Source organism: Galeopterus variegatus, unplaced genomic scaffold (assembly GCF_000696425.1).
Source record: "Galeopterus variegatus unplaced genomic scaffold, G_variegatus-3.0.2 Scaffold103, whole genome shotgun sequence".
Lineage (NCBI taxonomy): Eukaryota > Metazoa > Chordata > Mammalia > Dermoptera > Cynocephalidae > Galeopterus > Galeopterus variegatus.
In genome coordinates, this window is record NW_007726214.1 from 666,376 (window position 1) to 678,503 (window position 12,128).

At 48.3% G+C, this 12,128-nt stretch overlaps 1 protein-coding gene across 5 annotated transcripts; it reads right to left on the reverse strand.

The window, feature by feature from the left end:
- Position 1: 1 nt before the first annotated feature.
- On the reverse strand, positions 2–12,128 carry TARS2 (threonyl-tRNA synthetase 2, mitochondrial (putative)). Of its 5 annotated transcripts, none has more exons than XM_008584677.1 (18): positions 11,632–12,114; positions 11,113–11,309; positions 10,683–10,806; positions 9,599–9,723; positions 9,020–9,137; positions 8,840–8,904; positions 8,321–8,399; positions 6,759–6,905; positions 6,483–6,581; positions 5,969–6,186; positions 5,332–5,494; positions 4,782–4,919; positions 4,527–4,604; positions 2,979–3,079; positions 2,663–2,764; positions 2,413–2,485; positions 1,685–1,799; positions 2–384 (listed from the first exon to the last, which is right to left on the reverse strand). In XM_008584677.1, the coding sequence occupies exons 1-18, from the start codon at positions 11,704–11,706 to the stop codon at positions 236–238; spliced, it is 2,166 nt and encodes a 721-aa protein (XP_008582899.1). In that variant the 5' UTR covers positions 11,707–12,114; the 3' UTR covers positions 2–235. The 5 variants fall into 5 exon arrangements, 3 of the variants coding, with proteins under 3 accessions (XP_008582899.1, XP_008582914.1, XP_008582906.1); XR_551387.1 differs by having other exon boundaries at positions 297–384; positions 2,663–2,760; positions 11,632–12,125; XM_008584692.1 differs by lacking the exon at positions 2,663–2,764 and having other exon boundaries at positions 11,632–12,115.

Consider the following 12,128-nt stretch of genomic DNA (forward strand, 5'->3'; position numbering starts at 1 on the left):
ACCCAGTAGCTTCAAGTTTATTTTTTTGGTTTTACTCTCCTCACTCCAAGCAGTTACAGCTTCCCTCCCTCTGGGCTCCCAAACCAAGTCTCTTTTCAGGAGAGCAGATGTGTGCCTCCACACGAGTTCTGCTGAAGATTCTGGCGGACTCCAGACTGTCAGTTGAGCTGGTATTTCCTGTGTTAAAGGAGGCTGATGGCTCTGGGAGGTCTTTCCCTCATCTATGTACAAAGACTCAGAAAATTTCTTCAGCATTTGGAACCCTGGTGTTCTGTAGCTCCAGCAGCCGCTGCACAGCCTCAGTCAAGTCCCACTCCCCAAGTTGACGATTATCACGAGTCCGAATGTTCACTGTTCTCTTACTTTGCTCTTTCTGGCCAACCACTGAAGGAAGAGGAAGGGAGGTTTAGAAATCTCAGGGCAAATTCATCCACATGGGCTATTATTTCCTTTTGTTATGCAGAATCTTTTTTTTTTCTTCCTTTTTGTCTTTTTTACTGACCGGTAATGGGATCGCAACCCTCAGTGTCGCGCCTGCACCGGGGACCGGCAACGGGATCGCAACCCTCGGTGCTGCGCCCGCACCACACTCAGCCAGTGAGCGGGAACCGGTCTCCACATGGGATCCAAACCCTCAGCGGGAGCGCCGCCGCGCTCCCAAGCGGCGCACTCTCCAGTGCACCACCGGGCCGGCCCTGTTATGCAGAATCTTAAGAGACCTAAATCTTTAGGAAGGGTGGGAGCAGAGCCCAGATACAGTTCAAAGAAAGGATATTTAGCTGTGCCTGCTCTCTCCAGTTTCCTGCTCATCCTGAGGAGATAAGGAAATGTTCCAGTCCCTACATGCCTTATCACTTCTAGTCAGAAGCCCAGGGGTCAGAGATACTAGAGTCAGTCAGAAAAAGACAAACAGATCCAGAACCAGACACGAGAGAAACTGTGTGTGTGTGTGTGTGTGTTGGGGGAGAGGGACGCATTAAATGAAGGGGAAGATGGCAGGAGTGGAACACACATGTGCAAGTCCACGGGACTGTGAGACGGCTTGCTCTAAGTGCTGTCAGGACTGGCCAGTTAGCTCAGTTCGTTAGAGCACTGCCTTATAACAACAAGGTCAAGGGTTCAGATCCCTCTACCGGCCAGCTGCTCCCACCCCAAAAAAAGGGTGCCGGCAGATGAGGGAGGTGTGTAAAACTAGAGAATCAGGTCACCTGGCTGAGGAATTTTTGTTCCTTGCCCTCACAACAGAGCTCTGAATCCTGAAAAAGTAAAAAAGCAGGAGCAAGACACTGTAGATTTTCTCCTTAAGGCCTATCTCCTCATCCCTTAGGGCTGACTCCATCTAGGTCTGGAATAAACAAGGCTAATAACACCTTATTAACCCTTCCCCTCCCTTTCTCTCTGATGTTCCCTTAATTAACCTAACAGACACCAAGAGCTGGGGTGGGGTTAATAAGAGGAAAACTGTTCTGAGGGTCAGAAGTGGTTGTGGTGGAAGTGGGAGCATGGTGTGAAGGAACCTCGGGCCCAAATGAGTCAGGTGTCCTGAATCCTGGCTCCTAGTTAGCTCAGGTAATGAGCCTCAATTAACCCAAATAGGCAGATAACTAAATTTAATAAAGAAGAATGCAGAGGGCAGATGGGAGAACACAGGACTCTGAGGTCCTGGGCTGACCCACTTGCTTACCAAACTGAAAATTGTAGTGAGCAAGCTGGGCCCGGCGGACTCTCCGGCTGAGAGTCAGTCCAGAGTCACCATCCAGGTCACTGGCCAGTCCTGCAGCCCGTAGGCTCTGTTGTGCCTGGGACAGAGGTTTGGTGACAGGAAGTTAAATCAGTGGAAGGTAGAGGAGCTAGAGCAGTCTGATGCCACTATTTCTCAATCCCCCCATCCACTCCTCCTTCCCCTGCCTCGGTGTCCTCACAGTTCTCACCAACAACCTCTCTCCATCTGACCTCAACACTAAGGCCTCTTCCCCATCCCCAACCCCACAACTTTTCTGTCTGCCTCCTACAGGAGACGAGCCCCCAATTATTCCCTGGACTTCACTTGCTTCCAGCCACTGATCTACCAACCACTGCTTGCTCAACTCTGGTACTGGCCATATCCTCAATTCTCATTAGAAAGGAAAAATAAAATCAATATTTACTCAAGCCACTTTTGTGCCAAGTGCTCTATTGGCAGAATTTAACATTTATTAATTTGTTTGATTTTCACACAACTCTACAGTCAGGATTAGTCTCCTTTTTTGGATGTAGAATTTGCAGCATATAGGAGAGTTGCCATTCAAACCCAGTCTCATGGCTCCAAGTGCTGTACCCTGTCCACTACTCTGTGCGGTCTCTTCCTACCCACTGATGGCACAACTCCCTCCTGGTCCTGCTTCTGCCCCTTCCATTCCCCCAATTCTTCACCTCTCTGGCATATTCCTCTTGCTCAGTCCCCACAGGGATGACCACCACCTGGAATGGGGACAGCCACAGAGGCCTGGTTGGGGAGAGAACAGAGGAGGGCAATTGATTCACTCTGGCTCTGGCCAGAAGTGCACTTCAGGGGGCAAAGTTGAGAACCAAACAGAAGCTGGGATATGAAGGGGCATGGGATCTGGAGCACAAACTATCTGGTTTGAAGGCCAGAACAGAAATCAAGTGTCAGGGGTCTCACCATTTTCCCCCACAGCTTTCTGCCAGCACTCCCAACAGTCTTTCCACAGAACCGAGCACTGCTCGGTGAATGAGGACTGGACGTTCCAGGGCCCCCGCCTGCCTTGGAGGGAAAGGGGGGGTAGAAGGAATGATGGAAGTGTCACAAATTATGTACCCAAGGTCACTTTCCAGTTTTTAAGAACTCTTCAGCCTGGGCAGGGGAGGGTGTGGAGGATTTGGTTTAGTTTGGGGGGTCAAAGGTAGAGGGGAAATTGTTCACCTATTCCATGGGATGAACAACTCAAAGGCAATAGGGACAGGGCAAGGTTCTGTACCCTTTGTACTGCAGGTCAAATCTCAGGGGCAACTGGAAGTCAAGCTGGATTGTCCCACACTGATGGGGCCGACCCAGGGCATCACGGAGGTGCACATCAATCTGGGGAGACAGATGGCAGGGCATGAGAGAAACCAGAGCCAGTATCATCCTCCATTATCTGTACCACTCCACCCTTCAACTTACCCATGTCCCAGGCTATTTGGAGAGTCATGTCACACAACTGTATCATAATCTACTGCTCTACTTCACTCTAGTTCACTTACTCTGGCCATGGCTCTCAGTAACTCTCTCCACTTTATAACTGGGTTACAATATTAGAGGACATCCATACCCTAGCCTCTCAATTCCTTGAGCTCTCATCTCAGAGACCTGCACCCATGCCCCCACTATGGCTACATCTTTCATCCTGTCATCTCCCCCAATTGCTGCACCTCTGAATCAGCCCATCAAACACCCTACTCTGATTACTGTCTCTGGGTCTTCCAGCTCTGATAATTATTCCTATTACTGGCTCTTCAACCCATAGGTTCCTTAACTCCTTTTTCCTTCCATCTCCAGGCCCTTCCCACCTTGTTTCTTTCCCCAGGCAGCTGTAACTATTCTCCCTAGTTCCCTTATACCATCCATTTTTCTTCTGTCACATCCATATGGCAAAAGCCCACCCTGGCGGCACCTTAACCTTCTACCTCCTTGGTCCTGCAACAGAACTGCTCAATGCTGCCCCAATGTGTCATATACCACACAGACACAAAAGCAGAGATTGATGCCCATAGTCTCCCTCTCATCATAGCATTTAAACATTTTCAAATCTCTCCCTTCCTAAAAGTCTTTCAACTACCCAGGACACTTTAGCTACTCTCCTTTGCCTTTATAAGAGCAAAAATTCTTTAAAGAATTATGTTCATTCATTCACTTCTGACTCCACACCCAGGCCCCACTTTACCGGAAATCGTCCTTCAAAACATGACAGCCTTTTTACTAAATCCAGCAGACACTTTTCTGTCCTTTCCCCCTGCAATTTTTTTCACTTCTTCTAACTTGCCATGTGAGTTTTTACCCCTACCCCAGCCTCTGCCTACACTGCTCCCTCCTAAAACACCTCTTTACTCGGACAACAATTACTCATTTTTCAGACTGGAAAGCGATTCCTGTAGGAGGCCTTTCCTGACTCCCCAAGTAATGCTAACCCCCGCTAACATGCTCCCTTAGTACCCACACAGCACTGCTCCCAGAGCACTGACATGGCCTATTTACTTTCCACAGCCCTCACTAGACTGCAAGTTCCATGGGGGCAGGAAATGTGTTGCTATTCTTTATATCCTACAGTTTAAAAACATTTCTTTACAGAAAGAAAAAAAAAAAAAAAAAAACCTACAAATAAAAATATTTCTTTGGGGCTGGGCAGTTAGCTCATACCAAGGTCAAGGGTTCAGTTCCCAATACCAGCCAGCCCCCCCCCCAAAAAAAGTCTTTGTGTCTACTAAAAATTTAATAAAACTAAACAAAAAATGAATAAATAAAACTCTAACCAGGGTTCTCAGCTTACCTTAGGCCCATAGAAGGCACCATCTCCAGGGCTGAGGTCCCAGGGTTCTCCAAATTCCTCCAGAGCTTGTTGAAGAACCTTCAGAGGGAATGAGACGAGAGAAATATATCTCCTTAGACTTCACGAGCAACACATCCCTCTAGTTGTCAATAAATGACTCTGTGGCATATGCCTCTGAGGTCCCTGGTTACCATGTCCCCTCCCCTTCCACTGGAGAGTGGTTTATTTTCTTCTCCTTCCCTACCTCCTGCTCACCTGCTCAGCCTGGTCCCAAAGGCAAGGCTCCCCCACGAAACCAGACGGCCGGGTGGACAGTGCCAGGCGGAAGGAGAAGCCAAGGACAGCATAGACAGAGCGAAGGAAATTGAGACAGCCTTGGATCTCTGTTTCTAGCTGGGGGCAGGAAATAAAGATGGGTGAGTTGTGTGCCAGCTACAGATCGGGGTGATAGTAGTTTGGGGGAAACAGAAAGCAAAAACATAGGCAGCAGAAGAAAGCTGGGGGTGGAACGTAGCTAAATTGTAGTATATACAGAGGGCAACAGAAAGTCAGAGTTGTCGGAGGTTCACAGGGAGAATGAAAAGGGGGTTAGAAATGTTTTGGTGGAGGGGCCGGCCCGTGGCTCACTCGGTAGAGTGCGGTGCTGATAACACCAAGGCCATGGGTTCGGATCCCATATAGGGATGGCCGGTTTGCTCACTGGGTGAGCGTGGTGCTGACAACACCAAGTCTAGGGTTAAGATCCCCTTACCGGTCATCTTTTAAAAAAAAAAGAAATGTTTTGGTGGAGCTGGTAAGGGGCCACCTGATCTGGTGCACAGAAGATGTGAGCGTCATCCTGCTGAAAGCGCCACAGCCGGGTCAGTCCCCCAAGACTGCCAGAGGCCTCGGCCCGGTGCAGGGCCCCGAAGTCCGCCAGTCGCAGGGGCAGCTCCCGCCAGGATCTGGGCCGGTGGGCGAACATCAGGCTGAGGTTGGGGTGGGGAGCAGTCAGGGCCACAGGGGGACATAGCCTGAAAACTGCTCCTTCACCCATTCTGCTTGCCTTACTTTCTCCACACCATCTGCTAATGCCTTTTCCAGCCTTGGCAAATCCTCCCACTGAGTCCTGTCACTCCCAGTCATCACAGTTTGAGCTCTGCCTGATTCTCAGTAACACAATAACAGACATCATTTACTATGCCCCTGTTCTGTGATGGGCACTGAGCTGAAAGAGGAACCTCAGCTGCAACCCCAAATCCTTGACATTACTTGTAAGGAGACTTAGGCCTAAAGAGGTACAATAATTTTCCCAAATTCACATGGTTAGCTTGAGGGCAAATTCAAAACTCAGATCAGGGGTCCCAATACTCTTTCCAAGGTGCTTTCTATTACATAATATTTAGCAACCTGATTACAATTCTAGTCCTGGGAGGACCCAAGCCTCCTGTCTCCCAGCTCACCAGTGCGCAGGGCAGTTCATGGGCTTGAGGGCGAGTGTGTCCGTGGAATGCCTTCTAGGGTGGTTACTCTGGGAGCTGGCAGGTTTGTTAGGGCCTGGAGGCTGCATGGCAAACATGTCTTCCCTATAATGTTCCCAGTGCCCTGACTGCTCCCAGAGTTTCGTAGAAAACAGTGTGGGGGTTTTCACCTCTGAGAAACCACGGCGGGCGTACTCAGCCTGGAGAGAAGGGTACAGACATGGAAGGTTAGAGTAACTGGAAGGAGAGGAGGTACAGTGGCAGCTGTATGATTTTCCTGGGCCCTCAGGCCATGCTGATCACAGCTACAACCTATTAAATACCATGTCCCATCTTTACGCTCCCCCACTACAGACCACACGATTGTTTGTACCTTGCTAAAGGTCACCAGCACTTTGTTTCCAATTCCCCTCTTTTAACCCAAACACCTTGGCTTCTTCCAGGCCGTTAGCCCCCTCCCCTGGTCTTCCTTTCCCTTGTCTTGGGTCCTCCTTACCCTGATAAAGGCCACGAGTGCATTATACACCCTTGTCCCTCGTGGCAGAAAGAAGCAGCTCCCAGGGCTCAGTTCATGAAAGAAGAAGAGCTCCTGTTCCTGGGGTTAGGAATGGCAATGATCACTTCAAGGGGGAGGAGAGGCCTTTAGAACCCCAAAGAAATAACTGACAGAGCTGCTCAGTCTCTGACTGAATCTGCTCCCAACTTCACAATCAGGTTGCTTCATCTCTCTCCATCCCTTATCCCCGCCCCCCCATCTTCCCAATCTCTGTACCTTCCCAATGCGCCGGTGGTCTCGCAACTCTGCTTCCTCCCTTCTTGCTTCCCAGGCCCTCAGCAACTCTGTTGTGGGGAATGAAATCCCTGACACTCTCTGCAGTGTCTCTGGGGCCCCTGAAGACCTCCATAAGGATGATGAATTCTATGGGAGAATGGGGGGAATACAAGGGAAAATGAGGACTGAAAGCACCTCATTTAAGCCTTACACGATATTCTCAGTGCAAGCACCACTGATATGCCATTTGACAATGATCCCATTTCATCTTTCTCATTCCTTTCCCACTATCATCACCAGAAGGATGAACACCTCCATCCTCTAGACACTCCTCTTCCACATTCACAGCCTTGGGGTTGCCTGACTCTTGATTCCCACATATATCCTGGTCAAGCCTAACCTTACCCTGCAACTTCTCTCTCTCTCCATTCTCACTACCACTGTGCTATCAGTACACCTGTATTTAGTTCCTTCCTCTTCTAATCAATGACTGCTTAAGGGAGTAACCCTAAGCTCTGGTCAAATGTCAGTCTATCCATCCCCTTATCAATATCCCATACAGCTGCTAGAAAAGTCAGTCTTCCACACCATATCCTATTCCTGCCACATGAAATTCAAAAGCCTCTGCTTGCTCATTTGTTTAACAGTAGTCCTGTTATAACACCAATGTGGAAGGGTGTGGATCCCCAAACTGGCCAGCTGCCAAAAAACAAACAAAAAAACCCAGTAGTAATAATAAGAAATAGCCTACATTTTATAGTACTTTAAAAAAATTTTGGGGGGGGTGCTGGCTGGTTAGCTCAGTTGGTTAGAACGCCATGTTGTAATACCAAGGGCAAAGGCTCAGATCCCAGTACCGGCCAGCCACCAAAGGAAAACAAAAAATGTTTTTTAAACGAGGGGGAACAGGACCTTGTCCGCCTGCCCACTCCCACCATAAAGCACTTCTTAATTTTTCTCAAATGCTTTCTCCTGTATTAGTTGGTTTTCACTGTCTTTATGAGGTGGATTTACTGGTAGGACAGGAATTAACAACCTCATTTTATAGATGGGGAAAATGAGTAAGGAGATTCACCGAGGGCCACATACCTCATTAGTTGAAGAGTGGAACTCAGTGCAGATGGCTAGGTTTTCAATTTAGAGCTTTTTGCTCTATACATCTGCCTGTCCCTGCTCCCATCTCATCTAGTAACTTATCTTGTCCAGAAACACTATTTTCATAAAAAGCATGTCCTTGACTTAGGGTATTCTCCCTGTACCCCTTCTCTCCACAGAAGCCTTCTTTATATGACCATGTGACACTGTCTAGCCTGTTCACACCCTCCTTAATACTGATGTCAGATAGACTAGGGAATCTGAATTGGCTTCTGGGCCCTGGCAGGGTGTCCAGTATTGCCATTAAACTGGGAGTTTCTAGAATGTGGGAACTAAGTATTTTTCTCCTTCTGGATTCCTCCCTTAGCTGTCAGAGTAGAGAAGATGCTGAGAGAATCATCTTCCCATTCTCCTGCTCACTCCAGTGAAAACAAGAGTGTCAACCTAACTCTGCCCTCACAACTAACCGTTAGCAGCTTCAGTCCTCCAATCTGTCCAGTATGCCGAAGGTGGGGGCCCCGGCAAAGGTCAACCAACATGCCACACCTTGGAGAAAAAAGAGGCCACTTAGTGGTTTCTAGATTATTGAGCTTCTAATTTCCTTCCTCTCATGGCCGCTAGTTGACAGAAAGAGGAGATGAAAAGGAAGAAACTGCTCTGCAAGTAGAGAAAGCAACGGCAGATAAAAACCAATTCCTGTTCCAATTTCTTTTTCTTTTTCTTTTTTTTTTTTGTCCTTTTTGAGACCGGCCGCACCGCGCTCAGCCAGTGAGCGCTGTGAGCGCACCGGTCATCCCTATATAGGATCCGAACCCGTGAGGGGAGCGCTGCTGCGCTGCACTCTCCCGAGTGCGCCACGGGCTCGGCCCCCAATTTCTTTTTCTGAAGCAACACAGATTACCTTTTATCTTTCTTCCCTTATCTCATTTCCTACCTTCTTCAGTGTTTCCCCACCTCACCCTGTTTTCCTTAATGACCGCTCTCACCCATATACTATTGCTGTCGGACCCGTCACTTTCTCCTCGATCAGGTGAAGCTTAAAGGGATTATCCTAGAAGAAGGCAGAAGGGAAGAGTGTAGACAAGTCTTTATTCCCATGAGACAGAGGGCCACCTTTCCCTCATGCCTCTGGATCTTCCTCTTAAAACTGTGTGTCTCCATCCCACCTTGAAGAGCTGACGAAGCTGATCCTGGGAAGCCTCTAGCCTCCGGAATGGATGAGCAGCAGCTGCAAGCTCCTGGCAGATACGCTCCAAAACAGGCAATTCTGAGCCCCGGACTGTCCTGGAAAGAGGAGAGTTGGTTGGCTTGCATCCTCTAAGAAGTATCACCTGGGTGACACAGCTGTTGACTAGGAGGTACCTACCCTCCAAAACCAATCTAGAATTATTGACAAATACAGACAAATTCAGTAAAAACAAAAACAGAAAATCAGGTATAGATTTTATGGCTGGAGAAAAAGTTCTATGCTGAAGTTAAGTGCAGGCAATTTGGATGGACAAAAACAGTAATGAGGGAAAGAAGTAAAATTTGAAGAATTCATGAAGGCTAGAAAAAATCAATTCCAAGCCAAGTTAGACAGAAGAGCAGGCACACAGACTAGTGGAGAAGGTGGTATCAGTGTCACAGTTGAGGCCTAGAGAGTCCCATCCCTAGTTTTCTCCTCCAAAGTGAACATTCCCAAGTCTTCAGAAAGAAGCCTTAGAAATCACCCGAGAATCATTCTCCTTCCTTGCACTACTCACCGCTCTTTTCCCAGGAAGAAATCATGGTAAAAACCACATTCTGTACTTGGGCCTTGGCAGAGAACAGCACCTAGGAATTGTTCAGCTGCTGCCCCCAGGACATGGGTGCTGGAGTGCCAGAACACCTGGGTTCACAAGAAAGGAGTTCATGAGTTCATAAACTTCTCCTTAACCCCTTGATTTCTGATTCTTTCTCAAAGAAGCTGGTGGGGAAACCAGTAGTTCTTTTAGGAGTAACGACCACAAAATGGAGAACCTAGACTTTGGGGATAACCACTAAATAAGTGGGAAAAAGAAGAGACTGAATAGAAAAGAAAGCAGAAGGCCAGTATCTTTGCCCTGGCCCCACCTCTCAAGTCCTTGGTGCTTCCTGGTCCTGAAGCATAGAAGTAGGAGGCCAGTCAGTCTTCTTTTGCTGCTCCTATAACCATTAAGGGCTTCAGAGTAAACTATTTTCTTAAACCAGTGGTTCCTTTGGTCTCTGTTTGTTCTTTTAGTCCTATTTTGTTCTATCCTAGGAATCTAATGCAATGCAACTACTCCTCTAGGATTTGGTCATTATCTATACATAGATGACATGAAAACTCCATTTTTCTGGGTCCTAATAACAAGGTCTGTGTTACCCAAGCTGATATGAAGAAGATAAAGTGGGGAAGTTACCAGGTTGTGCGCTCAGTTGTGGAGGCCCTGTTAGAATTGAACGTATACTACAGACGACATATAACATATGTGCTCAAGAGATGAGGGGGCTGAATTGGTGTATTATCCTTCTGTTTTTCAACTTATTATCTTTCTCTCCCTTACACTAGCACAAATGATGTTTGCTTAATAGACCAAGGCTAAGTAAAAACTTTCATCATAGATTTCCAGCTTAGTCTCTGGCCATACCACCCTGAACGTGCCCAATCTCATCTTAAGTTTCCAGCTTAGCCAGGAGCACTCAGATAGTCAAGACAGTCTGTGCTAGGTCTCCCTCCCAATGGCAAATGGAGAAACTGAGGCAAAAGAAATAAAGGTTAGAATTCCCTGCTTAAATATCTCTTAGTTTAGTAGCCACTATATTCCTGATAAGGAAGAAACTTACCGCTTTGCCCTCTGGGGAATCAAATGTCAGAAATCTGAGGTCAGAATCTGTCTCCAAGGGCCGCTCCAAATCATAAAGTTCTCCATTTACTTGAGCAGCTACTGCTGTATCTGCCAGAGTTAAACTTGGCAGTGGGGGGTGGGGATGAAGAAAAAGGGTTACAATTCACAGGGAATAATCTTCCAGCAACCCTAAACCTGCAAATGAGAAATGAATCACCAGAGCGATAGAAACCATCATTTCCTTCCCCAGTGGATAACAGAGGAAGGGCAGAGACTCAAACTAATGCAGATAAAACAAATCCTCAGGAAAGGCTACCTTGATGGGGATGGAATGGAAACAAGCAGACCAAGTTTTCTTTCCCTCCTAAAGTGCAGAGGATGTAAAAAGGGAGAATGATAATCCTGATGGGTACAGGATGGCCTTGTACCTGATCTGCCGGGCTAGTTGGTAAGGGGTTGTGTTCCATGCCACAGCATCCACTTTCTGGCCTCGAGGAAGTGATATCTTAATAGTCCGGGGTTCCTTCTGTGACATGTTCGCCAACCTCTTTACCTGAGCGGCCCATAGCTCCTCAAAAAGGCCAAGCCGCTCTGCCAACCAGTGTGGAGGGGTCGGCACAGCTGCCTGAAAAAAAACATTAGGAGGTAACACAAGTACCATCATTCCTTCTTGGAAATGGGGACGGAAGGACTTGTGGATGCTTAAGTGGCCTCGGTCCTGATCCCTAGTCTTTAAGGGGACCGAGTGACACAGGGCCCTAAGCTGGGGGCCCTGCGGGGCTATGCCTCCAGGACGCTAACTCGAGAAGCAGATGGCGAGTTTAGTGCTAGAGTAGCCCCTCCGAGGACCTGGGGGTCGAGGGAGAGGAGGAGCGGCGTGAGGCCGGGTCGAGAGCCTGCACTTTGGGCTTTGGCTGGGTCCGAAGCGGTTCGGAACTTTTGCGTACCTCATGCACCGTGCGTCGCCCGCAGGCTCGTAACCCCGGGAGACGGAGCCGTTGCCACCTCTGGTACAGCCCCATGTTCTTCCAGGCCGGTGCCTGCCTCCTCAGAGTATCGCCGCTCCTCCACCAGATTCCTCATTGGCTTCCGGCCCAACAACGTCCCTGTCTATTGGTTACTACGACTGCTACTCTAGTCTGGCACCACCTCCAGGAACTCCAAAGAGGTGCACCCCACACAGCAAGAGCAGCGGTGTGAGTGGTTCCGACTGACCGGAAGACCAAAACTGTCACACACGCCCGCAATCCCGACACCCAGGAAGTTTCTGCTGAAACCCCAAAGTAGCAATAAGGTGTCCTTTGTCCAATAAAGCTTTGAGGATAGGGACAGGAGAACTCTTGAGGGCGAGAGTGGGAGAAATGGAAATGGTAGTTAGTAATTTCCCTTTAACCATAAATTTTTTTTACATGGTCCTTACCGAAGGTAGAAAACTGTTGAGTAT

What these genes read in the sequence shown, in the direction of transcription:
- TARS2 (XM_008584677.1), bottom strand. Translation starts at nt 11,706, where the DNA reads ATGGGGCTGTACCAGAGGTGGCAACGGCTCCGTCTCCCGGGGTTACGA. An exon ending in TTCTTCCTGGGAAAAGAGCG is followed by an intron (nt 9,138 to 9,598) that starts GTGAGTAGTGCA and finishes TCCTCTTTCCAG; the next exon opens with GACAGTCCGGGGCTCAGAAT. An exon ending in CCGACAGCAATAGTATATGG is followed by an intron (nt 8,400 to 8,839) that starts GTGAGAGCGGTC and finishes TTTTTCTCCAAG; the next exon opens with GTGTGGCATGTTGGTTGACC.